This window comes from Neopelma chrysocephalum, unplaced genomic scaffold (assembly GCF_003984885.1).
Source record: "Neopelma chrysocephalum unplaced genomic scaffold, ASM398488v2 Primary Assembly neopelma1_80b, whole genome shotgun sequence".
Taxonomy (NCBI): domain Eukaryota; kingdom Metazoa; phylum Chordata; class Aves; order Passeriformes; family Pipridae; genus Neopelma; species Neopelma chrysocephalum.
Genome location: NW_020897742.1, coordinates 6445348 through 6468883, shown reverse-complemented (window position 1 = coordinate 6468883; position 23536 = coordinate 6445348). Strand labels below are relative to the sequence as shown.

The window sequence follows — 23536 nt, the reverse complement described above, 5'->3', positions numbered from 1 at the left end:
TCTTAGAATTCTGGTGTTATTGGAGATTCATGGTTATGTGGAAGAATGAGGACTTAGTTTTCGCTTGGGGACTGTTTAAAATAGTATGCTGTTCATGCAAGTATTCCATCAGCCTTTGAGTTAGCACTGAAGTGGTAATTCTCCATACTGGACCTAAGCTGGCAAACAGAGGCAGGATCTGAACAGGCTTCAACAAAGGAGAGTGGTGGGAGTTCACTTGTCCATACACCAGAAGGTGTTTGCTTTCCCTGTTCAGGAGGCGTGTTGAGGGTGGCAAAAGTCCTGGGCCCTACGTGTGGGTTGGCAGGGGAGCTTGTGTGGACTTGCTGTGTGGCTGAGGGGACCTGAGCACCATGGGCTTGTGCCAGTGGTTGCAAGAGCTGTTTGGGTTGCTGAGGCACTGGCTGTGTGCTCCATGCAAGAAACTGAGCCACCACAGCTCCAAGAGTTCACGGTCTGTGTGCCTTGGCCTTGCAGGGCAGCCAGAAAAATGGGTGTGCATGTGTGTGGATGAGGTGACTTGTGTGATCGGTGTTTGTGTTTTCAGGGCAAATCATGTCCCTGGCATAAAATATGAGGAGCAGTATTGAGCTGTCTTAAATCCAGAGCACTGGTTGTTACCTTTTGTTTATAAAATATTTAGTATAGCTTGGGCCAGTGTGTTGTGTGTGGCCGTGCACAAATATGAGCTGTAACATCCCAATATGCTTATTGGACCTGGTCCTCCACAAATCCCCTGGTGTCCGAGAAGAAAGGAGAGCCTCAAGTGGTCTTAGCGGGATGACCTAGAGAGCATGTGTTCCTGGGGAAGTGGCTATGGAGCAGTGTCCTTTCACAAGCTTTGAGTTCATCCAGCAAACTGAACTCTGCCAGCCTGCGGAAGAGTAAACCTGCACTGCCAGCACAAACCTTGGGAAATCTGGTCCTGCTCACCCTGGTGCTGATGATCCAGCCAAGGATGGATGGCTTTCTGCACTGATTTTCCCACCACTTGGTGCCGACAGGAGCCCGGGGCTGACACAGCTGACCAAGTCAGCTGCAGGGGGATCCGTGGGGCATCTCCTGGGGTGGGCCTGGCATCCCCAAACCCTGCGAATACTGGTCAAGCGGTAATGTTAATAATGACTGGCCATCAGAGAGTAACACTTTCATAATTTGACCAAAAGGCTCTGTTTTAAGGAGGTTGTTTTTTTTTATGGGAGTAAGAATTGAATTATAATATGTCTTAAATTTCCCAGGTTCCAAGGGAGAGGAGATCTTCAACAGCTAAACCAGAGGTAGAACATCCTGAACAAGATCATAGCAAAAGGTATTATTTTTTGTTATTGCTTCTCTGCTTATCTCCCTTCTCTCCTAGACCACCAAAGCTGCTGAAAGAAGGTAACTTGCTGCACTATTGTGTTGTGCTGGAAGAGAGAGATTGTTTGCTTTTACTCTGTGCCTCAGATTCCTATGTTGTCCCAGGAACAGGATGGGGATTGGAGAACAGTGTGGAGAGCTGAGGCTCAAACTGCTTCTTGTTGCCATCCTTCTGCTTTTTGTGTACTAGTGTCACGCAGTCAGCATAGCAAAAGCTGCTCTCTCTGACATTAGACACAGTCTGGTAGCACAGGCACCCCTTCCCCAGGCTGTGGAGGTCACTGGTGACCCTTTTATTTTTGCATGAGGTTACTTCAGTTACTCTCTGCAGATGTTGCTCTTGGGTACTAACAGCATTGCTGTTTCATGCATTGGGCTCGTAGGGAAGGACTTCAAAGTGCTTGTCATTTAGTTTTGGGTTGGTATTGCTTGGACTTCCTTTGTATCCTCTGGAACTCCTTTCTTTCTTCCCCTTTCTGCCCTCCCTCTCAAGCAGAAAATGATATTGATTAAGTGAATATTACCAATGTGAGGTTCACTCAAGCCAGGCTCCCACTTCTACCATCCTTTTCTTTTGGACAGATTAGAATGCTTTAAGGTCCCAAGGTGAGGTTTTGTGATCTGGCTGAGCTGATTGAATACCCTGTTGTTTAGAAGAGCAATCTGGTTCCCACTGCTCCCCTTGTACCAGCTCTGGTCTTACACTGACCCATCACCAAACAGGGGAAAAAAAGGTGGCTTGTTCCAGCAGAACAAGCTGAACTGGTTCATCAGAGAGGCAGGGGAGCATCAGAATTGGTGCAAGGGAGCAGGCAGGACCACTTTATGGGGAGGGAGAAAGGGAGGGCAGGCTGAGTTAGTGGCTACTAGCTGTGAGGTCAGCTCAGCCACAGATCTCAGTGTTGTCCTGGCAGAAATGAGTGTGGTGGGGTGGAGAGCGGCAAGTTATGCAAACCACTCCCAGGAGTCTCAGTGTGGATTTTCCCCGGGGTTTGTGCATGAGAGAGGGGTGTAATTTCCCTATTAGTGCTTCTCGAGTGGTGCGCAGTCCTGGGGCAGAGAAGCAGCAACCTTGCTCTCAGTCCTTCTCTGTCTGCCAAAGAGCAGTTCCATGAGCCTTGTGTGCCGATGCGTGGTGGGAAGGGCCTCGAAGCACTTAGTTTTGGACTGCTGTTTTCCAAGCAGTGAGGATCTGGGCTGTGAACCCTCACCCTTTGCTCCGGGGTAATTAATCTCCAAGGTGGGCTGGTTAGCAGTGGGTGAGGAGTTTTTCGTTTTTAATGAGTTTATCAGCTTTTCAGGTTAGGATTGAGCTATTCTGCACAAGCAGGAGAGTTGGTGTCAGATATCCTTGTCTAAAAGGCCAAAAAGTATTTCTAGCTCTTGTTTAATGAGAAAATAAGCTGTATAACTTATGCATGATTTCTTTTTGCCCTTTTTAGGAACAGCATCCCAAATGTGACAGAACAGTCACTCATTTCTGCTGGAGAAAACAGAGTCCAGGTTCTGAAAAATGTGCCTTTCAATATTGTCCTTCCACACACGCCCCAGATGGGCATGGACAAGCGAGGCCACCTCACAACCCCTGACACAACAGTCACCGTTTCGATTGCCACGATGCCCACCCATTCCATCAAAACGGAGACGCAGCCCCATGGCTTTGCCGTGGGCATCCCACCGAGCGTCTACCACCCCGAGCCCCCTGAGCGAGTGGTGGTCTTTGACAGGAACCTCAATCCTGACCAGTTCAGTTCCAATACCCAGCCCCAAAACTCCCAGAGGCGAACACCAGACTCCACCTTCTCGGAGACTTTCAAGGAGGGCGTACAAGAGGTACCAAGAGAGGCAGTTGCCCTGTGTATGTCTGTGTGTGTGTGCCTGCACGTGTCTTGATCTGGATGGAGAGATCCAGTTCCACCTTTAACTGTTCTTGTTACATGAGTTAGAAATCTGTCCAGTGGTTTAGGAATAGAAGACTTTCTTAGAAAGGTTTAGAACTTAAAATAAAACCTCCATGACATGAAATTATTATCAAAAGCAAATGACTAATCTTACCAGTGACAGAGGCTTTGGCTTGCATACTGTGGAAATGGTTATCGATCCACAGCACTGAGCCAGGTTTTGCAAGAGTTTAGCACTCTGTGGTGCCTTTGCAGGTGCCAAACTGAAGTGACTATGTCTGTAAGCTTCCTTACTACCAGTTTCTAGGTGTGGTGTGTATCAGTGGAAAACAGTTGGATTATGTAGGGGCCTTGAGTGAGAGTTAAACCTGGTTGAAAATCTGTGGGGTTTGTTTTATGGTACCAATTGAAAACAACAGTGTTACTGTGTTTGATTTTTAAGCCAAACCTTAAAGAGCTACGTAGCTATGCCCTTTCTTTGAGATTTGGGAAAGCTTTAAAATGTTGCCCTAAGCTGACTCAGAAGGCTTGTCAGATGTTGTTCTTAGTTGACACCCAGAAGTTTGGATTAAAACACTGCTCAAGTGTCCTGTTTGTACAGACAAAAAATCAGTTGTTATCTGATGATCAATTTGCTTGCCAGAAGTTCTGTGGTAATGAGTATCAGTTTAATCTTGACTTTTCTTGTTGCATTTGTGTTAATTGTTGTGTTTTGTTTTGTGTCTACCCCAGGTTTTCTTTCCTACTGAACTGAATCTGCGAATGGCCAACATGAATTCAGAAGATTATGTTTTTGACAGCATTTCTGGGTAATGCTTTAAGGCCCCCATTTGCCCCTATCTTCCCATTCTCTTACAGTTGTCCACAAGCAAACAGTACAGCTCATGCCATTCTGCACCAAGTCTGTCAGATACTGGAGGTGCTGTGGATCTCAAAACCACAACGGTGTCTGCTCATTTGAATTTCACAGCTGAAAATCCTACCTTTGTCTTTAAAGAAAACTACTTTCAGGAAAACTACTTGCAGGGTTGGAAATACACCCAGCTTCGGTCACTGTCCTTGCACCAGCGCCCTGTCCCATGGGAAGGTGCAGTGCTGTCTGTGAGCTTTTTGGTGGTCTGGGAGTTTGCTTCCAGCTGTGTTCCTCTCCCTGGTCAGCTTGTCTTGTTTTCTCTCTGCTGGAAATCTACAGCAGAAATAGGAGCTCATCTGAATTCCAAGGAAGGGGAGCAAATTAGTTGTTTGATTAGTTGCAGTTGACCAAGAGGGCCATGGCCACTGAATAGCTTATTAGCTTGTGAATTTAATTAAATTGCTAATAGATACTTTTCTGTTCTGTGAGAGCAGCTTGCTGCTCTCAGCCTGAATAGGGACCTTCCAGTCTTGCCTGCTGATGTGTCTTGGGATTTAGCTTACCAAGAACTTCTCTTAAATGTTCATTCATGAAGGAAATGGTTGAAAAAGGGGCTCATCCTGTTTTCCAACTTCCTTGCCTGTTGATGGCTTAATGAGTCAACTAATGACTTTGGAATTTCTCCAAATTAAATGTGGAATGTTTAGTCGGCTTTCCAGGAAAATGCCTTAGCAATCGCTACCCTCTTTGCTCTATAGGAATAACTTTGAATACACTCTGGAAGCCTCCAAGTCCCTCCGACAGAAGCCTGGGGACAGCACAATGACTTACTTGAACAAAGGTCAATTTTACCCCATCACGCTGAAAGAAGTCAGCAGCAGTGAAGGAATCCATCACCCCATCAGTAAAGTCCGAGTGAGTGGCAGCTTTTGTGGTTTCTTGGGAAAGAGGGTGTGTACAGTGGTGGCCTTAAACTCTCCCAAAGTGCAGTAATCTAAACTGGAGGATCAGCACTAAGGCCAGCTTACCCGCGCTCTTACGTCAACGTTCGTTCCTTTGCTGTCCACCTACTTCCAGACCAGCCCATCCTGGCTCAGTCTGTTAAGAAGTGGTGTCAGCACTTGTGTAAAGGTGATGCAACACCTGGAATGAGATCCCTGAATTCTAGTTAGGAGAGCAGCTCTGCTCTGTTTATGACCCAGAAAGTGATGCTGTCTGCCTTCCAGTTTGGCAGCAGTGTGGCAGGTACACTGTGATGCCTCAAGTGGGAAAGCCTAAAGCAGAAAACCTGATACCGATGAGAACTTCCAAAACAAATGTATTCTCTGGCCTTTATCTTTCACATTTTTGTTATTTATTTTTTTTAATCTTTCTCTCCCTCTCCTTTCAGAGTGTCATTATGGTCGTGTTTGCTGAAGACAAAACAAGGGAAGATCAGCTCAGGCACTGGAAATACTGGCACTCAAGACAGCACACAGCCAAACAAAGATGCATTGACATAGGTAAGGAACACTCATTGCTGATGTCAAACTTCATGCCTAATTCCTTGGCAAGGTTTGGCTTTCTGCTAAAGCTTTGTTATTTTAAGGAACACTCTCTGCTATCCGTGGGCTTGCTGAAGGCCCAGAGAGCTTTTGATTGCTTGGAGCTAATGCAGTTTTTAGGACTCCTTAAAGAAGCTGATCTTTGGAGGATTTTGGTTGGTGGGCTTTAGGCGTTTGCATTAGGAAATCTAACCCCCCCTTCCAAACAACAGTTGCTTTGGCATATCCTGGCGCTTGCAGCTAAATCACAGCTTGTAGTCTCAGTGTCTGTCCTAAATATTGGATTTCTTCAAAGGACAAGATCCTCATAGAAGTACCTCAACACTAATGATCCTCCTTCCCACAACTTTGCTCACAACTGGTCTTTGGTACATGTGAAAAAAGAAAACACTGCAAATTTCCACTTGCCTCCAGACAAGGCTGGGGCTGGCTGACTTCCAGCCTTCTCTGGCTGAAGGCTGGGTTGTACTCCTCGTCCCTTCCTTCTGTGAATCAAAGCAGGGATTAATCACCTGGCACTTAAAGCAGACGCGCATGCAAATCTTTGTTTGTTATTGAAGGAGTTTATTGAGAGCTTATGTCCTTGCTGTGCAGGGTACAGTTTCCTGCACATAGCACAGAACACCTGATATTTGGGATGTCTTCCTTTCTCACTGGAGTTTAGAATTTCTACAAGTCCCATTTTCCTCCTTCCTCATGTTTGTTGGGGTTGTTTTGCACAAGAACCATTTCCAGGCTTTTTAATGATCCATTCCTAAGTACAGTTCAGCTTCCTTTGCTGAAGAGTTGCAGTTTCTGGCTGCTTTGTGTGATTAAGGACTTTACACAGTATCTCTTCTTCCTCTCCCTCATGAATCCTTCTTTCTAACAGCTGACTACAAGGAGAGCTTTAACACCATCAGTAACATCGAGGAGATCGCTTACAATGCCATATCCTTCACTTGGGACATCAATGAGGAAGCGAAGGTATGTGACCACGATTATATTTCCTGTCCTTTTAGCAGATTCAGGGGCTGGGGGAGGGGAAGGGTGTGTGGCCTACCTGGTGATTAGCATGTAACAAGTTTGTTTACGCTCTTACATTAGGCAAAACCTTCTGGCTATTTCTTAAGAGGGTTTGGATGTGCAACTGGGAGAGCTTTGCAACTGCTTGAAGGTTCTTGGCAGAACCGCCTGCCTGACAGACAAGTACTGACAGAAGGAAGCACTGAGCGTTTCCAGAGCTGATGAGGTGGTGCGGGAGGTGTGATGGAGCATAGCTGGGCTTGGCAGTGAGCACAGGCTCTTGAAGGATCCCGGTGGGAGGCAGGGGCAGCTTCTGAGGGAGTTAAGGCTGTAGCAATGGGCTTGCCTTCAGCAGAAGAGGGAGTAGCAGCTGCCTCTGAGCTCCCAAAGCATGTGTTGCTTAAACCACAGATCCCAACACCCAGTGACCTATTTCAAAGTAGAGCAGCCTCCTGGTGAACCCTGGTTTGATCTTTTCTCAGAACTGTGGGCACTATGGAAGGTGTGTAGGTAGGGGCAGCATCCCTAGCTAGTAGCTAACTGCAGCTGTTTGAGCCACTCCAGCTTTTGGAAAAGGCCTGTATATCTTCAGGTGCAAGCACAGCAGGTCAGAGTCGAGTTAACTCAGTTCTAAAGGCATTTCCCACCAGTTTGTTACTGGAGTCAAAGAGCAGAAGCTTTCTTTGGAGAGTTTCATTACTGCTTGGATTTTCTTGAAAGATTGGGAATGATTTTTCTTCAGTTTTTGGAGACTGGCTGTTCCCTTGCTAGTATGTTATGTGCTAGTCACCAGCATCATGGGGAAAACTACTGATGGCTGCAGAGTGCCATGTCTACGGAGAGCCTGGCTTGGGGGACGTGGGAACTCTCAGTAGAGGACACAGGTCCTTCTCTGGAGCTGTGTGCCAGTGTGCTCTGCAGGAGGAACAAAAGCTGGTGTCACTGCACAGAGCTCGCTCTCACCATGAGCTTTGCTCTGTGCTACACAATGACTGTGGAGAAAAGGTTATATGGGGAGTGCTGTTGGGTTTCAGCTCTGTGGGAGACGTTTAGGATGCTTGGCAGGCAGCACTGAGGAGCTGTGTGTGCTGCTGCTGAAAGTGCTGCCTTGTACCATGTGTGACATTGCTTGTGAAGCTGGTGTTGAGTGCCAGGCTTCCCTGTTAACCTGACTGAAGCCAAACCTGGTGGAGAGGGCTGGCAGGGAGGGCCTTACCTGCTGGAGAATGCTAAAAGGCTGACATGATTTCTGAAACGTGAAGCACTTCACCATGTGAACAAGCAGATGATGCTTCAGAAGGGCTGTCAAAAGGAGTCAGTAAATATTCCCGAAGTGTTATCCTGCTGCCATAGCCAGTCAGACGTTTAACAAACCTGGGTAGTCAGTGTCTGCAAGGTACACAAAGGCTTAGGATTTGCACGCAGAGGTGGATCATGGAGACAGAGCAATTCAAGTCCTCGGGAAGATGGAAGCACTTTCTGCAACTGCCTCACTACTGGCTGAGCCATTCTGCAGTAGTAGGGATGGGTCACTAACCCAGGAGCAGGGCTTAGAGATGGTGCTGAGAACCCTGTGGCTGCCCCAAGGAAAGCCATCCCTTCCTACCAGGTAGTTATTGCCCAGCCACTGTACAGAGCCCTGAATGAGTAGTTTCAATCTATGGTATAGCATCTTGTAAAGTTCTAAGGACCCTTATGATGATACTTCATCTCAGGACTGAACTTCATGGGATGAAGTGGTGGGGGGGGGTGTGAGACAGACTGGTTTGGTAGCTAGAGAGACAAATTTTCTTCCAGATTCACAGCCTTAGTGTGTGAGATCCATGTACTGTGAGTACTGGTTTGTATGAACCTGCAGAGGGGACTGTTGATACCAAATGTGCAAGCCTTGGCTCCTGGTATCAGAATCATATTAAGACAAAAATAATCTCGACTTCAGTGTTTAAAGAATTGGCATTTTTAGTAAGTGCTCTGTGTGTTTAAGTGTCCGTTTAACTTCAGTATTTTCCTGAGTGGATGTCTTTTGTCAATGGTTGAATTTCTCACCAGTAGAGCTGCAATTCTTTCTCAACTTCTGTGATCTTATCAGGAGATGTCTGAGCCAATTTCAACAATTTTTATTGCATGGTTCATTTACCTTGCATGCTCTTGCTCTCTCCTTTCCCTCCCCCGCTGCCCCCCCAACAGTAGTCTTAAAGTGTATGAAGAGAGCAAAGATTAGACAGAGCTGAGTTTCTAATGCTGCAGAAAGTCCTTCGCAGTAATAAATAGTGTTTTATGTTTAATAACAGCAGAAGTGCTGCATAGATGGTATGTTTAACCAGCCAGCAAGCCTTGATTATTAGAAATTTGCTTCCTGAGCCCTGGAGTTACCTGGACCAGAGCCAGGTGATTCTTCTGGGCTTGATCCTTCTCCTGTTTCCTTCTCTTGCTTTTGCTTCCAGTTTGCTGTGGGAATGATTTGATCCCAGTGTCAAGCAGCATTGCAGCAGTGTCAAGTGGGAGGTGATGAGGCTCTGTGTCTGGGATTTCTGATGTAGTTATTCATTTAAGCACCCAGGACTCTGGATGCGTGTCATATTTAATGTAGAAGTAGCATATTATCACAAGGAGTTGCCCCTAGCAGCTCTGGGACCAAGTTCTTGCCTTCTTGTGGGCATGTACGGGGATATTGTGCCTCTGCCACTGTGTCTGTTCAGGAGGGTGTCACCTGTCAGACAGAGTGCTTTGCTGGTCCCCTTAGGGCACTATGGGGATTTAGTAAACTACACCTTTCTGGTGAAGAAACGCTCCTTTAACACAGTGAGTCATGTGCTTCCTCTGTAGCAAGGAAAATGTGTGGGTTTTGTAGCTGTGGAGTTGTGGGATGGAAAAAAGAAGTTTGAGATGCCCTCAACAACAAGTATTTCCCATTTCCCAGTTGCATTGTGCTGGGAGAGCTGAGAGCAAGGCCAGGGCTTTGGTCACTGGATGCATCGGACATACCTGGCTCTGCATGGATGGGATTGTCACACAGCTGGCTGCAGCGTTGTGCTGTTTTGTGAGCCTGTGGGTGTAGGAACCAGGAGGATTTCATGCATGACAGATGCTTCCCACCCTGGGACCCAGACCGTATCCATAAATTTCAGAGCAAATTCGCTTCTCCGGCAGCTCCCCTCTGCCCTCTTCTGTTGTTTTGGGACATCACAGGATCTGCTGGAAGCAGCTGCTTTATAGAAGAGGCTGGGTTAAGTATTCTCTGACCTTTGCAAGAGTGTATTTAAGCTGGAAAAGGGCCCAGGATCCAAAGGCTCCTTGCTCTGAGACAGTGAAGGGAGCTGAGGGTGGGGGGAGGAAGGCCAGGCTCTGAGAGGAAAAGGCAAACTGCCCTGAAGTGGTGCTGTTGAGATTAAAAGGAGAGTGTGGTCAGGGTTAGAAAGATTGTCAGGAAGCACTGTGGAGTGATGAAGTGGTAATTCAGATGGGCTTTCAGGTGTCTGTGTTAGGGGTGAGGTCTGATCCCATCACCTCACAGACCAGGGAAGGGGAATAATTGGATGAGGAGACAATCACACTTTGTGAGAAGGAAAGGGAAGATGGCGAACTGGAAAATTAATGTTAGATGAACTAGTAAGTTGTTGAATGGGATATTTAAGAAAGCCAGTGTAGCTGCTCAGCCATCCTGCTTGGGTGGAAGCGTGATTCGATGAGTCTGACAAAGATGTGTAGCTGATACTCACTTGCACGCAACAGGTAGCGCTGGAGTTACCCTGAGGCTTGTGGAGACTTCAAACAGTTTCCCACCCCATCCTGGATGTCTGCCGGGTTTGGCAGACAGTCGAGGTGGGGTTCTTCTCCTGCAAAGAAGCTTTTAGATGTCTGAGCACATGCTCGTCATCTTTCACATCTATGACTTCATTAGGGACAGGGTGTCTGGAGCTGGGATGGAGCTTTCTCTGGAGGTGCCTGCCCCTTGTTGACTAAGCAGGCCTGGCCATCTTTAAAATGGGGATTTTAAAGGTAGGGAAGAGAAGTCATGTCCTTGCAGCCCTTTTTGTGTCTTTGACCTCTGTATGTCAATCAGGAGAAGCGTTTATAGATTCAGATCATGAGTTTTTGAGGTTGGGAGCCATCTATTCCCAGGTACAACACACCTGGTTCCCCATTACAGGTCTTTTAATGAAAATTGCCATTATGTGCATGGTTAAATGCACATTTCATGCTGCTCTTCATACTGCTGGCTGTTGTTCTGTTACCTCTGTTGTGTTACCCGTTAGGCTGCGAAGCAAATTCTCTGTCCCTTAACTGTGGCCTGGGGACATGGCCTGCTCTCAGGTCAGTGGCAGTTGAACAATCTGGACAGATTGGTTTACCCAGGGTTAACTGGCTTTGCTGGATCCTGCTTTGCACAAATCTTGTCTGAGCTCTTGCCCTGTGGAGCAGAAGGGTTGGGGCCTCCTGTCTGAACAGAGCGAGTTGTGTGTGTGGTGATTGCGAGATCTTCCTTGCCCTGTTTTTGTAGCTCTAGCAGTGCAAGGACCCTGCTGTTGTGCTGGGGCACCCCTTCAGTGCTTCCCAATGGGTTTCTTCTGAAACACAGCATTGCTTCCAGCAGCTCCCAGAGAAGGGCCCCGTGGAGGTCTTCTGTCTGGCTTGCTTAAGGCTGGATGGTGGGACTGTAGCCAAAAATGATGTCACTGCACATTAAGGGTTCTATTGTCCTCCTACTCTTTCTCTCCAAAAAAAAGGCATTGTAAGCTAGATGCTCCATGTGAAAAGACCCTTTCTACTAAGAAGGGTGTTAGTGTAACAAGCATTTTGAGCTGGAGAATATCATGGTAGAGCTTTTTGCTGCCTTTTCACAAATGGAAGGTGCTGTATTATCTCTTAAGTGATGCCCTGAATGACAGAGCAATTAATCAATGCTGCTTTTTTTTTTGTCTAGGAAGAGTTGAATGGTCCTATATTACAGTCATTTGCGTCTAATTTGGGATGGCTTTTCGAAATAGCAAACTGGGCAATGAGGGTGGTCTTCTTGGCATATATTCTCTTGTCTTGGCAGGATTTTTTTGTTCAGATGAGCTCAGTTTGTGGAGAGGGCGGATCTCTTGCTACAACTTGAAGTGAGGCTGGGCTGTATGCTGATTTATTTTAAGAGTTTATTCTAGCGTAATCCTCTCTTGGTGTTCACTGTAGGAAGAATTTCAACTTTTTTGATTGATGAATATTGCATACATTTATATGGATGCCATTGTAATGAAGCAGCAGTCATATGCCTCATTAAAGAAGGTGTTGCCACCTTCAGCAGCATTGAGGAGGTACAGGTTTGGCTAGTTGGAAATGAAACTATGAAATGTGATGAGTCAAACATACTTAAAGGGAACAGATTGGTGGGAAGCCAAGGCTGCAGACCACAAATACTTTGAGGCACAAGTACACACAGCCTTTGGAGCAGTGACATAGGAAAGTCATAGCAAGTATTGCTTACCTGCCTCTTAACACACACCTCTCCCTGCTCTGTCATGGATTTTCTGAAAAACAGGCATATGCTGCCCTTGATTTTAAGCATTGTCAGCTAGAGCCAAGTTTTCAACTCACTGTATTTCTTTCAAACTTGGTGTCCTAAGTTCTGCCATTGTCTGGTCCTTCCAGCTATGGGGCTCATGATGTATTTCCTAAAGCTGAATGAAAAATCTCCTGACATTAGCTTCTCTATAGAGAAAATTAGGGTGATTTTTTTTTTTCCTTTGCTTTGCTTTCCTTTTATACCTGATGGTAACTCTTCCTTTTCAGCCATTTTTGTGCCTTTGTAGACTTAATTCTTGGTTTTGTCAGGGTTTTGGGTTTTTTTGGTTTTTAGGGGGCTTTTATTGGTGGTGGTGGTTTGGAAGCGTGAGTTGGTTTTCTGTGGGGTTTTTTGTTTGTTTGCGTGGTGGTTTTTTTTCTCTCCATATTGCCACTTTTTTGCCAAACTGCTATTTTTACTTTCTTTCCAACTAACCTAACAAAACCTGGCCCCACACCTTTATCTTATCAAAGCACGGGATGGGAGGAAGCATTAGTATGACTGGGAACCTCTATCCCCAGGTTTCCCATATGTTGTGAGCAGAGACATTGCTATATTTCCTTGCCTTGGAACAGGTTGGAATAACAATCAGCATTGTTCTTTGTGAGCAGGAATATGTATTTTCCTTTCATTACCATGCATTTTTGTTTTGTTGATGGGGTGAACTTGCTAGGAGGATGTTCTCTTATCTGGAACTGGGTGATATTTCCCACTTGTCATTCCTTGGTGTGGTGTGGGACCCATGGTAGGCTCTGTGTCAGTCACCCAAATTGGGCTTGGTAGGTTTGAATGCAAACTAACTTCCTTGGGCTGCGAGCAGGATGGTTCTGGGTCTGACTGAGTGAAGCTGGAACGGATGCAGCCCTATTGCACATCTGCCAGACAAGCCTTATTTGGAGTGTCCGATCCCAAAGGCAGGAGGTGGCTGAGGAGCCCACAGGTGCATGAATTGCCCAATTTTTTTATCTTTCTCTCCTGGCTCACCTCCTGCTGATGCAAAACCTGTGGTGCATGTGGGAGGTGAAGAAACGAATGTGAGAGCAGTAAGATGAGGCACCTCTCAGGTGATCTGTACCCAAGTGTGGGTTTGGGTTTTTTTCTTTTAAAGACTGAAGAGTCTTCCCAGCATTGCTTTTCTAGGACATGCCTTCGTGATGTGTGCAGGCAGACCTGTGCTTGCCTGCCTGCACTCCAAGCCCCCTGGCTCTGACCCAGAGCCAATCCTGGAAGCCATGTAGCTGGATTGGCACAAGACAGTGCCCGGGCTGACAGCTCTGCCTCTTGGAAGGGCTTGGAACTGTGCTGGTGTAATTTAAAAGGGTTTTAGACTGGAGATGTTTTGTATCCAACCAGTTTGCAGCATAGGTGAAACATATGTGGACAAATGTTTAGAAAAGGTCCTTTATTTTTTCCTTTTATATTTGTCCAAGCATTTAGAGAAATCACATGCTTTCAGCTATCAGCATTGAAATAATGAACTTCGAGGTTCTGGGTAATTTTTCTTTACAGGAGGGGAAGACACTGCCTTTGTGTCAGGGAAATGGTCTCAGGACCCACTGGAATCCCTTTGTCTGCTGTGTTTTGGGCAGAACATTGAAACTATTTAGCCAAGGTCAAGAAAAACAATATCAAACTGCATTCCCTGGAAAGAAGCTCATCGCAGTTTAATCTGTCTCTGGTTGTTGGTAGTGTAGGCTCCAAACTCTGTACTCTTTACAAACACAGTAATCCAAAATGAAAAGCATCCTGACAATTTCAAGTTGAATATAACATAGACTGAATATAATATAAGTTGAATGTAACATAGACTGGAGCATTGCTTCTATGAAGACAGGCTGAAGAGTTGGGGTTGTACAGCCTGGGGAAGAGACGGCTCTGGAGAGACCTTAGAGCACCTTCCAGTACCTAAAGAAGACCAGAAGGAAAGCTGGAGAGGGACTTTTTACGGGGGCTTGAAGTGATACAGAGCAAAGGGGAATGGCTTTAAACTGACAGATTTAGATTAGATATTAGGAAGAAATCTTTACTGTGAGGGACTAGAACAGGTTGCCCAGAGAAGTTGTGGATGTCCCATCCCTGGGTGTGTTCAAGGCCAGGTTTGATGGGGTTTTGAGCAAGGTGATCTAGTAGAAAGTGACCCTGCCCATGGCAGGGGGGTTGGACTAGATGATCTTTAGGGTCACTTCAACCCAAGCCATTCTGTGGTTAAAATGAGTGGCTTTTGCCTACTAGTGTCAGAAAAGTTAAAGTTTTTATCTGAATTTTCAGTAGAGAAAAAAATATCCAATGGACTTGGATTGGTGAGTAATGTCTTAATCCTTTGAGTACAAAAATATAACAGAGCATAAATAGGAGAAGATAAATATAATTTGCCTGTCTTCTCTTGAAATGAAAGCCATGTGGAGCAAGGTGATTAGACTGGGAAAAATCCCAAGTCTGCCTGTGGAAGGCCTTATCCAGAAGGATGTACAGGACTTTGCATAATAGACTGACCCATGCCTGTGTCTGGGGACTGGTCAGAGCTCATGGTGTGCTCGTACCCAGTGGAATTGCTCACCATTACCTATGGCAGCCCCAAATGTCACTGGTGTGTACCTACATACCGCTGCTTTTCAACTGTGCTCTGCAGTGAGTCAGATGAGGCTGTACAAGGTGACATTTCATCTAAAGCTGCTGCATATGTAGCCTTTGGACTAACAAAATTGCTGGTGCTTTTTGTGTGACAAAAGAGTACGGCATCCAAGATAAACCAAGGAGAAGAGATCTGGGTATGCAAGCCTTCATTTAAAAAAGGCATCTTTCATCTCGCTGACAGTGAGGTTCCTGCAGGGCTTTGATTGCCCTTTAATTATGTCTGTTTTTCCTGGTTTGTTTGAAAGGCAGATCTTGTTAGAAAAAGGTGCTGTGCGGAAAGAACTTGGCTGTCTCTGCTGCCCTTCCTTGAGGGCACACAGCAGAGCTGTCGGATTAATTTTTTTTTCTGCATTATTAAAATGGAAGATTGTTTCTTGTAGATTTAAACGTAGGCACGGTGTGTTCCTCCCAACTTAGGTGAGGAGGGGCGTGAGGGGTCAGGTGGTTAAAGCAGGCTGGGAAGTCATGAGGTCTGACTTCTTCCCACGTTAGCTTCCAGCATGATCTCAGAGGAGGCGCTTTAATTCTTCTGCCTTCAGTCTTTTGTTGTGTGCAGCTGGGCCACTGCTCATCTGCCCCAAAGGCTGCAGAAATCCCAGCCTGGTGTTGGGGAAAGGAGACTCTAGTGTATTGGGGCGAATGCCAGGTGTGGGGGGTTAGCAATTCATACCAGCTCACACTTTTTGTGCTGTTCGGTGTTTCATCTGAGACCCCACTATTGTGGAGGCCATTTGTCTCAATGAGTATCTTGGCTTTTGTGAGCAAGAGTTAGAAAAATCATGGAAAAAAATTAACAAAAAGTAAAATTAAAATAAAGCCTGAGTTTGCTGGAGAGAAAAGCCTAGATATATGATTCAAATATAGACTAAAAGCTTAACTGCCGAGCAAGCAAAATTACTTGAGAACAGGTTTCTAATCCCTTTAGAAATCTCAGTTTTAAAGAAAATCTGGGTAACTTTTGAGGGCTTTACTCATGTTTGTAAGTGCCCAGGCTTGACAGCGCTCTATTTTTAAGTGCTGTCTTTATGTTGAATCTTGGGAGGCAAGATGAAAATGGTTTGGGTTTGTTTTTTTTTTTAAGTAACAACAAATCTTAATATAGCTGAGAATGCGGAACTGCCTTTAGAAAAATAGGTTGAACACATGAAAAGGAATCTTGCTCAGCAGGCTGAAGACGCAGAGCAACTTCTGCGGTTATGTTTTTCTTTCTTCTGGCAATTTTGGGGTGGGGATGTAGCTGGCGCAGTCACTTTGCCTTATGTTCCTTTTCGAAGGCAAGTAAAATCTTCATGAACAAAAAGCACCTGACTGAAACTGTTTTAGCCCAAACTGGAAGAGCTGTTTGCTAAAACTCTTGTTTTGTGAAACTTGAGGCATCCTGAAGTTGCTCAAAAATGGGAGTTACAGGATGAGTAGGGAGAAGTATATGGTCCTTTTGTACTGGCTCAGTACAAACAGAAGACAGGCTAGTGGCTTCCTGTAGCTTCAGAGAGGTGATTAGGTTTTAGTTGTCATCTCCTGCCTAGAGTCCTGAAGACTTAAATGGTATGAAAATGAAGTCAGCTGCTTAAAGCCAAAGCTAATCTAATGAGGAGACTCTAAAGCAGGAGGATAATCTTTGTCATCTGACAGGCAATCCTAAATTCCCATGAGATGCCCATGCAGCTCGACTGTAGTAACATGCATCTGTCATGCAGAGACTCTTTGACCTTCAGCCCAGTGTGGTGCATAGGCTTTGTGTGGCTGGTAAGCCATAAAAACTGAAAACAGACCTGAAGTCTCAAAAGAGAAGTGACAACATATGCTGGAGAACTGGTGACTTGTGTTCAACACTGCTGGAGTCCAGTGATGTGAAACTCAGTTGAGGGATTTCACAGAAATTTTGAGGCGGTGGTGGACCTGCTGACATGGTTGCTTGGGCATGTTTTCCTTAAGGAATGAAGTAACTTTAATACAGAAATAAGTTATGCATGAATATTCAGTGTAGGTAAATTTAAAATTAAAATTTAAAATGTAAAAATATGCAAACACCAGAGCTGAGGGTCTTTTTAAAAACAAAACCCCTACTCAGGGAACGCAATTATTCAGGCTGTGCATACATCTGATTACCTAGCTCCTAAGCCGGTGAGAGCAGCTCTTCAAACTCCTTGAAGCTTCCCCCTGGGGTGTGCCAGTGCTGCAGGCAAAATGCCCTTGTAAAGCCAAAGGTAGCAAAAAGGGAAGCAGGTGGATAAAAGCTGGCAAAGCCATCCTTTGAGTTGGTCTGGGGAAGACGGAGAAGAGTTTATTTTAAAATAATTTTCCTGGCTGTGATTTGAGATGTATATAACGCTGTCACAAAAAGTTGTCGTGTAACAGCACAGGTTTGGGAGAAGAGAGAGCAGTCACTTAATTGCACTATTCTTCCTCCCTGCCCTGTCTTTTTATACAGCAAAAAGATGGAAAAAACATCCATGGTGGGGAAAAAACAATTACTTTGTTACCCTAATCTGGTGATAGTTACAAAATTTCCATTTCCCCTCTTTCATTAAAACTACTGAAGGGTGTTGCAGAACCTGTGCGAAGAGGACCACGATAAGTGGCACTCAGCAAAACCAAAGGCCATAAGCTTTTCCAAGCCTGGCGTGAGCCTTTGCAGCTCCGGGAGGTGGCACCAGCTCACTGCGGAGGCTGGAATGGCGCTTCCCGGAAGCACCGCTGAGCCATCGGGTCGTGGGATGGTGCTGCCGCAAGATCTCCGGGAAGGTGCTTCTGGCTCCCAAGGCTTTTGATTATTTTGTGAAGCAGTGAGCTCCCAGCCTTTATTCTTGAGGCAGAGAGGAGAGGAGTCATTGCAGGTCTTGATGGCTCGTAAATTCCTGGTAATTAATCCTTGCAGCTTCTTCTGAGATGTGCCGGTAATGGGCATTGTGCCTGTAGAAAAGCCTGGCACGCTGCAAGCCCTTTTTCTGGATACAAAATACTCTGGTCTATCTGTTCATACCCACATAAGGATATTTCTTCCTTCTGTTAAGCAACATTGGACTTGTTCTCTGCCTGCGTGTGTGTTTTGGCTTCTTTGGTTTTTCTTGGTTTTTTAGACCATTATGAAAATTAAATTAGATATGTTCAAAATCACAGTTAATTTCCCCTGTAATTAAGTTTTTTATAAGAATAATACAAATATTTCTCTTTCCCTTTCAATCTGAATGTTAACAGGATATTGCAGGTCTTATTGAGGAATATTCAAAGTAGTGTTCAACTTCTTAGTATGAAGCCCAGAAACTTTTACTGAAATAATGGCATTATTCCTGTGTTTAAAGATAACATGTTCCCTAATATTTTTGAAAAGCTTTTAATAACATTTACAAAAAACAACATAAAACCTCTTCAACCAAGTAGTTTCAAGCATAAGCTGCGGTAGCAGCAGCTTATGTAAAACTCAGGAAAAGATTTGTTTTAACTTGCCCAAAGTAGCATAAATTTTTTGAAGCATAGTTGTGTCCTTACCAGGGTGATAAACACTGAGCAGTGAGGATTGAGTATAGGACGATTCCTTCTGCTAAAAATTTGATGATATTTGAGATTTCTTGGGTGGAAAAATCTGGGAAAGATGGGTGGAGTCTTCCTAAAGTTGGGAGAGTTTGTTGAAATGTATTCTGGATAAAGTGGCTTTGTCCCCTCTAATGGCTTATATAAAGACTTAAGAATGTTGTGGTGCTTGGGGATTTTACCTGATGTCTCAGAAGAAAGAAGGTCCTGCTTGTAGTGGCAAGGACCAGCATTTAGGTCTCAGCAGTCACCGAGTAGTCCCTCGCTCACTGGTCAGCCAGAAGTCCATGTATCACTACTGATGGGTTCTGCTTTCTTCTTCTGCAGGTTTTCATTTCTGTGAACTGCCTCAGCACAGATTTCTCCTCTCAGAAGGGAGTTAAAGGCCTGCCCCTGAATCTTCAGATTGACACCTACAGCTACAATAATAGGAGTAACAAACCTGTCCACAGAGCCTACTGTCAAATTAAAGTCTTCTGCGACAAGGTAAGGTTGGGTCACTGTGCCAAGTGACTGTTTGGGAAAGGCTGTTCCACAGCTTAGCAGCTTTTTTTTTTCCTCCCCCTAATTCTGTCACTTGCTATTTTGACTCACTGAAAAGTCCTGTCTGTATCTAGCCTTTGCAAGGAAAAAATTTCAACCCCTTCTACTTGGCTCATAAATGTTGTGATGACCTCAGATAAATTTGCTGCTCTCAAAATGCTGGAGTGCTGAGAAGTGTTCCTGAGCATTGACTTTGGAGAAAGGTCAGTCAGTGGCAGACTGACACTGGGAAGTCCTGCAGAGTGCCTTCAGCAGGAGAAATCATTGCCAATGATTGGAGCAAGAGAAGGCTTGTCTTTTTGCCCCGGCTGTATTGTCTTGGTCCTTTTAAATTTCTTTGCGTGTTCTTCCTGCACTTGTAATAAAAAAAAAAAAAACAACAAACCAATAACTTGCATATCTTGTGAGCAGAAAATGTATCACTGTGCGATACATCAGTTTAGCAAAGCCCCTTTACAAGCTGGATGGGTGCTGTGGTTTGACTGCTCTGCCTTTCGAATTTAGCACACAGGGAATTGATGCCTGTCCCAAAGCCACTGCTCACCAGAAGCTGTGAAAGAAACACTAGGAGCTGAGCTGGAAGCCGCTGTAAAGGCTTGTCTGCAAATAAAGGGTATTTCCCAATATTTGTAATCTGTTGCTGCCTCAGCAGTCTTTTGAAGGACCAGGGCAAGTAATGTGCAATGTTGCTATTTCCAGAGTGACCGAGATTGTCCTAGGCAGAGATAAATGCTTCCTGGACTTCCTCAGTCCTTCCTTTGATTGCTGTGAACCATGTGGACTTCCTATTTTGCAGGTATCCTACTTGATTAGGACCTCTCATTCTTTGCATCCAGACTCTGTCTTCATAGGACGAACTTTTACAAGTGATATCTCAAATACCTCTGTGCAGCTGCAGGTCTGAGATGGGCTTGTAACCCTCACTCTTTAGTCCTGTGCTGGCTTTTCCCTGGTCACACTGTGTGGTCTTGCCTGATGATTGCCCAGGACACTGACCCAAAGATTCATCTCATGCACCACTGTTCTGCCTCCATGTACTGCACAAAATATGCAGAGCCCTCTGCACTGTCCCCTTGCTGTAGCATCCCATTGACTCATCCTGCCATGTTCTGTTGTCCATCTGTATGCCTTTAAATAGGCCCTTCTACTTTCCTGCGTGGCTAGGAGAGCTGCCTGTAGCTGCTCCCACTGTGATGTTTTCAGCAAAGAATTTACAGGGAAATAGCATAGGCTTTCCAGAGGCATCTTAAAGACTTGCCAGTAAGCCTAAGAAGCTTGTCTCATGGGCTTTCTTCAGGTATTTTTTTTTCCTCCTCCTTTTTTTAATTTTCTTCTTTAAGATGAGACTGAGGCAAGCATGCCATCTAAAATTCTTTCATTAAAGTAATCTTGTAGTCTTGTGTGTTATCAACCTGTATTCTCTACAATACAGGGGATATGAACTTGCTGCAGGGTAGGGGGGGATCTTTTACTCATAAGTTGTTCAGTCAATTACTGACACCATGCTAAAATTACTGACAGGCTTGTGCTACTGCTAATAAGACAAATCAGTTAATAAAAAGGCAGATGTGTACTCAGCACATAACTTGGAGACCACTGGAGTCTGTTGGAAATTTCAGCAAATCTAGTAGTACAGAAATGGCAGTGCAAGTTGTATTTTCTTTTGAGATTTTGACTTATTCTCCTGCTTTATTCCTCTAGACACTGCAAATTGTACCTGAATTAAAAGAGGAGGGAAGGAAGGAGAAATGCCAATCAATATCAGAACAGGATAATAAAAAATAAGACTGAATCTAATCTTAAAGCACCTTCCCTCTCCCCCCCTTCTTCCTGGGCTCAACTTCACTTCCTAATTATCTTCCTCCTCCCCACAGCAGCACACGGGAACAGGGAATGGAGGTTGCAGTCAGTTCATCACATGTTGTCTTCTGCTCCTTCCTCCTCAGCAGGAGGACTCCTCACACTATTCCCCTGCTGCTCCACTGTGGGTCCCTCCCACAGGAGACAATCCTCCAACATGAGTTCATCCCAAAGATTGCAGTTCTTCACAAACTGCTCCATTGTAGGTCCCCCATGGGGTCACAAGTCCTGCCAGCAAACCTGCTCCAGTGTGGGCTGCTCTCTCCATGGGGCCACAGGTCCTACCAGGACCCTGCCTGCTCCAGCAGGGGCTTCCCATGGAATCACAGCTTCCTTTGGGCATCCACCTGCTCTGGTCTGGGGGTCCTTCATGGGCTGCAGGGGGACAGCCTGCTCACCATGGATTGTACCACAGGCTGCAGGGGAACCTCAGCTCCAGAGCCTGGAGCACCTTCTCCCCTTCCTTCACTGACCTTTGTGTCTGCCGAACTGTTTCTCTCACATATTCTCCCTTGTCTCTTCTGACAGCTGCTGCACAGAGGGTTTTCTCCCTTTTTTAAATTCATTAGCCCAGAGGCACTACCACTGTTGCTGATGGGCCTTGGCCAGAGGCAGGTCTGTCTTGGAGTCAACTGGCATCGGCTCTGTTGGGCATGGGGCAAGTTGCTTCTTAAAATAAACATCTCAGAGAAGCCACCCCTGTAACGCCCCCCAAACTGCCACACCAAAACCTTGCCCCACAAACCCAGTATACTCATTGAACCTGATGCTGGCTGCTTGCTCCAGGCTCCTGTAAGAGCACTGGCGTTTCGGAAAGGGTGCCTATTTTCTGCATTGAATCTTGGGTAATCAGTCAGCTGGTTTTGAATGTTTACAGGACCATTGTTACTATAGTACCCACACCTGTTGCAGTCCTGAATGTGTTTGTCCTTGTGTGGCCACTCTTACCTGTAGAAGTTCTGTTATCCATGTTTATTCTGTGTAGGTCCAAGCCTATAGTGTGGAGGTGTGCTGGAAAAAAAGCAGCAAATTGTGATGCTGTTGCCTCCTAACAGTGACAGCTCTGTGTACGTGTCCTCAATTCCTTTGTCTGTTAAGACTGTGCTTGCACTGCACAGCTGAACTGACTTTGAACCCAGATAGTGGCATGGCAATCCTCTGCTGTCTCTTTTTTTCTTTGTACAAATCAATAGATATCCTACGGAAGGTCAAACGGTTTAGTTGATGTTATGGGGGGGGCCTTCACACAGGGAAGCAGTGAAAGAGGAGGGTTCCCATGCTTGGGTGGAAGGGAAAGCTCCTGATACATGTTTCTACTTATTATCTGCTGCCTCTCAGACAAGTTTCTTCCTGTGTTTCTGTCTTCTCCTTTGTGCTCTCTCTGTGGAAAGGGTGTCCACAGATGCCCAGGATGTTTGGTTTTTATCTAATCCTATGTGGTTTCAAGACCTGAGTAAAGCAGTATGGGTGTAATGATGTCATCCTATTGCACGTTATGGTACAAGCTTCATTCAGGCTTGGCCTAGCAGTATTTGGGCTGTGCAGGGATGGGGCTGACCTGTCCTAGAGGAAGAAGACCTTTTCTGCTGTAAACGGTACCTCAGCTACGCATCCACATGAGGAAGATGAAATACAGGGTTTCATAGATTATAGCTAGTGTTGTCCTCTGGGATCTACTGTTACTCTGGTACCGATGGGCAGTGCTGTGTGAAGGCTTTTGTGGGATGGTAGGAAGAAGTGAGTGAGGTGCTGCTGGAAGGAGGGAGTGGATGCAAGGCGGCTGGGGGCAGAGTGGGCAGCAACACAGAGACTGTTCCTTTAATTGCATGATCACAGGATGTTTTGGATTGTACAGGGCTCTTAAAGGTCATCTAGCCCAGACCTCTGCCGTTGGCAGGGATACCTTCCGCTAAACCAGGTTGCTCAAAGCCCTGTCTAACCTGGCCTTGAAGACTTCTAGGGATGGGGCATCCACAGTTTCTCATGGGTAACCTGTTCCAGTGTCTTATCACCTTCATCATAAAAAAATTTCCTCCTTTTGTCCAATATAAATCTACCCTCTTTCAGTTTAAAACTATCTCTCCCTGAGCTCTGCTGGCAAGGCAGAAAAGCCTGTTATCAAGACATAACTTGTTTTTTTTATGTGGGATTTGAGATGTGTTTACCTGGGCCCCAGTAGCTTGGATCAAGTTGACTTTCAAGCAGGGAACGGGAAGGCAGAGGTTTTCTCAGAATGTGTGCTCTTGTTGGATCAGCATGTTCTCCACGTGGAAGCAGGTGCTGTTCTGTAGCACAGTGTTTGAGTAGCAGAACTTTATTATTTCCACATGAAAGGTAAAAATCAGATCTGGAGCCAATCTGATCTTTCTGCTCTCAAGCTGAGATGTTGTGACTATTCTGGTAAGGGAAGTCACAGAGGGGTGTGGGTCTAGCTCTGCTGAGGTTTAGGTGGGATGTCTTCACTGTAGTAGCTGTATCATCTTTATGGGGTCAAGCAGAGCTGGCAATGCCTGTGTCTTCATGTGTAATTTTTTTCTCTTTTTCACAGTAACTGCCTGAAGCTGCTTGTGTCCCTGTCATTAGGTGGGAGAAAAGATGATACATGTTAATGTGCATCCAATATCTTGGCTAACTTTCCTTCTTATTGCTAGTGCAGATGTTCCCATTGCTACCTAGCAGGCATAGGCAGCCTGACTCCTATAGAGCATTGATTTAGTGGGAGGTAAGGAGGGCTGTTCCCCTTCTCCCATGCAGTGCACCG

At 45.5% G+C, this 23536-nt stretch overlaps 1 protein-coding gene across 1 annotated transcript in view; it reads left to right on the top strand.

Annotated features, from left to right (window-relative positions):
- GRHL1 (grainyhead like transcription factor 1) overlaps positions 1 to 23536 on the top strand; it is a 39143-nt gene that overhangs the window by 5638 nt on the left and 9969 nt on the right. The window contains exons 3-9 of the mRNA XM_027690152.1: positions 1239 to 1309; positions 2802 to 3192; positions 3993 to 4069; positions 4872 to 5028; positions 5504 to 5615; positions 6529 to 6623; positions 18700 to 18858. Of these exons, the coding sequence (XP_027545953.1) occupies positions 1239 to 1309; positions 2802 to 3192; positions 3993 to 4069; positions 4872 to 5028; positions 5504 to 5615; positions 6529 to 6623; positions 18700 to 18858 (1062 nt within the window). The remainder of the gene's footprint in view (positions 1 to 1238; positions 1310 to 2801; positions 3193 to 3992; positions 4070 to 4871; positions 5029 to 5503; positions 5616 to 6528; positions 6624 to 18699; positions 18859 to 23536) is intronic.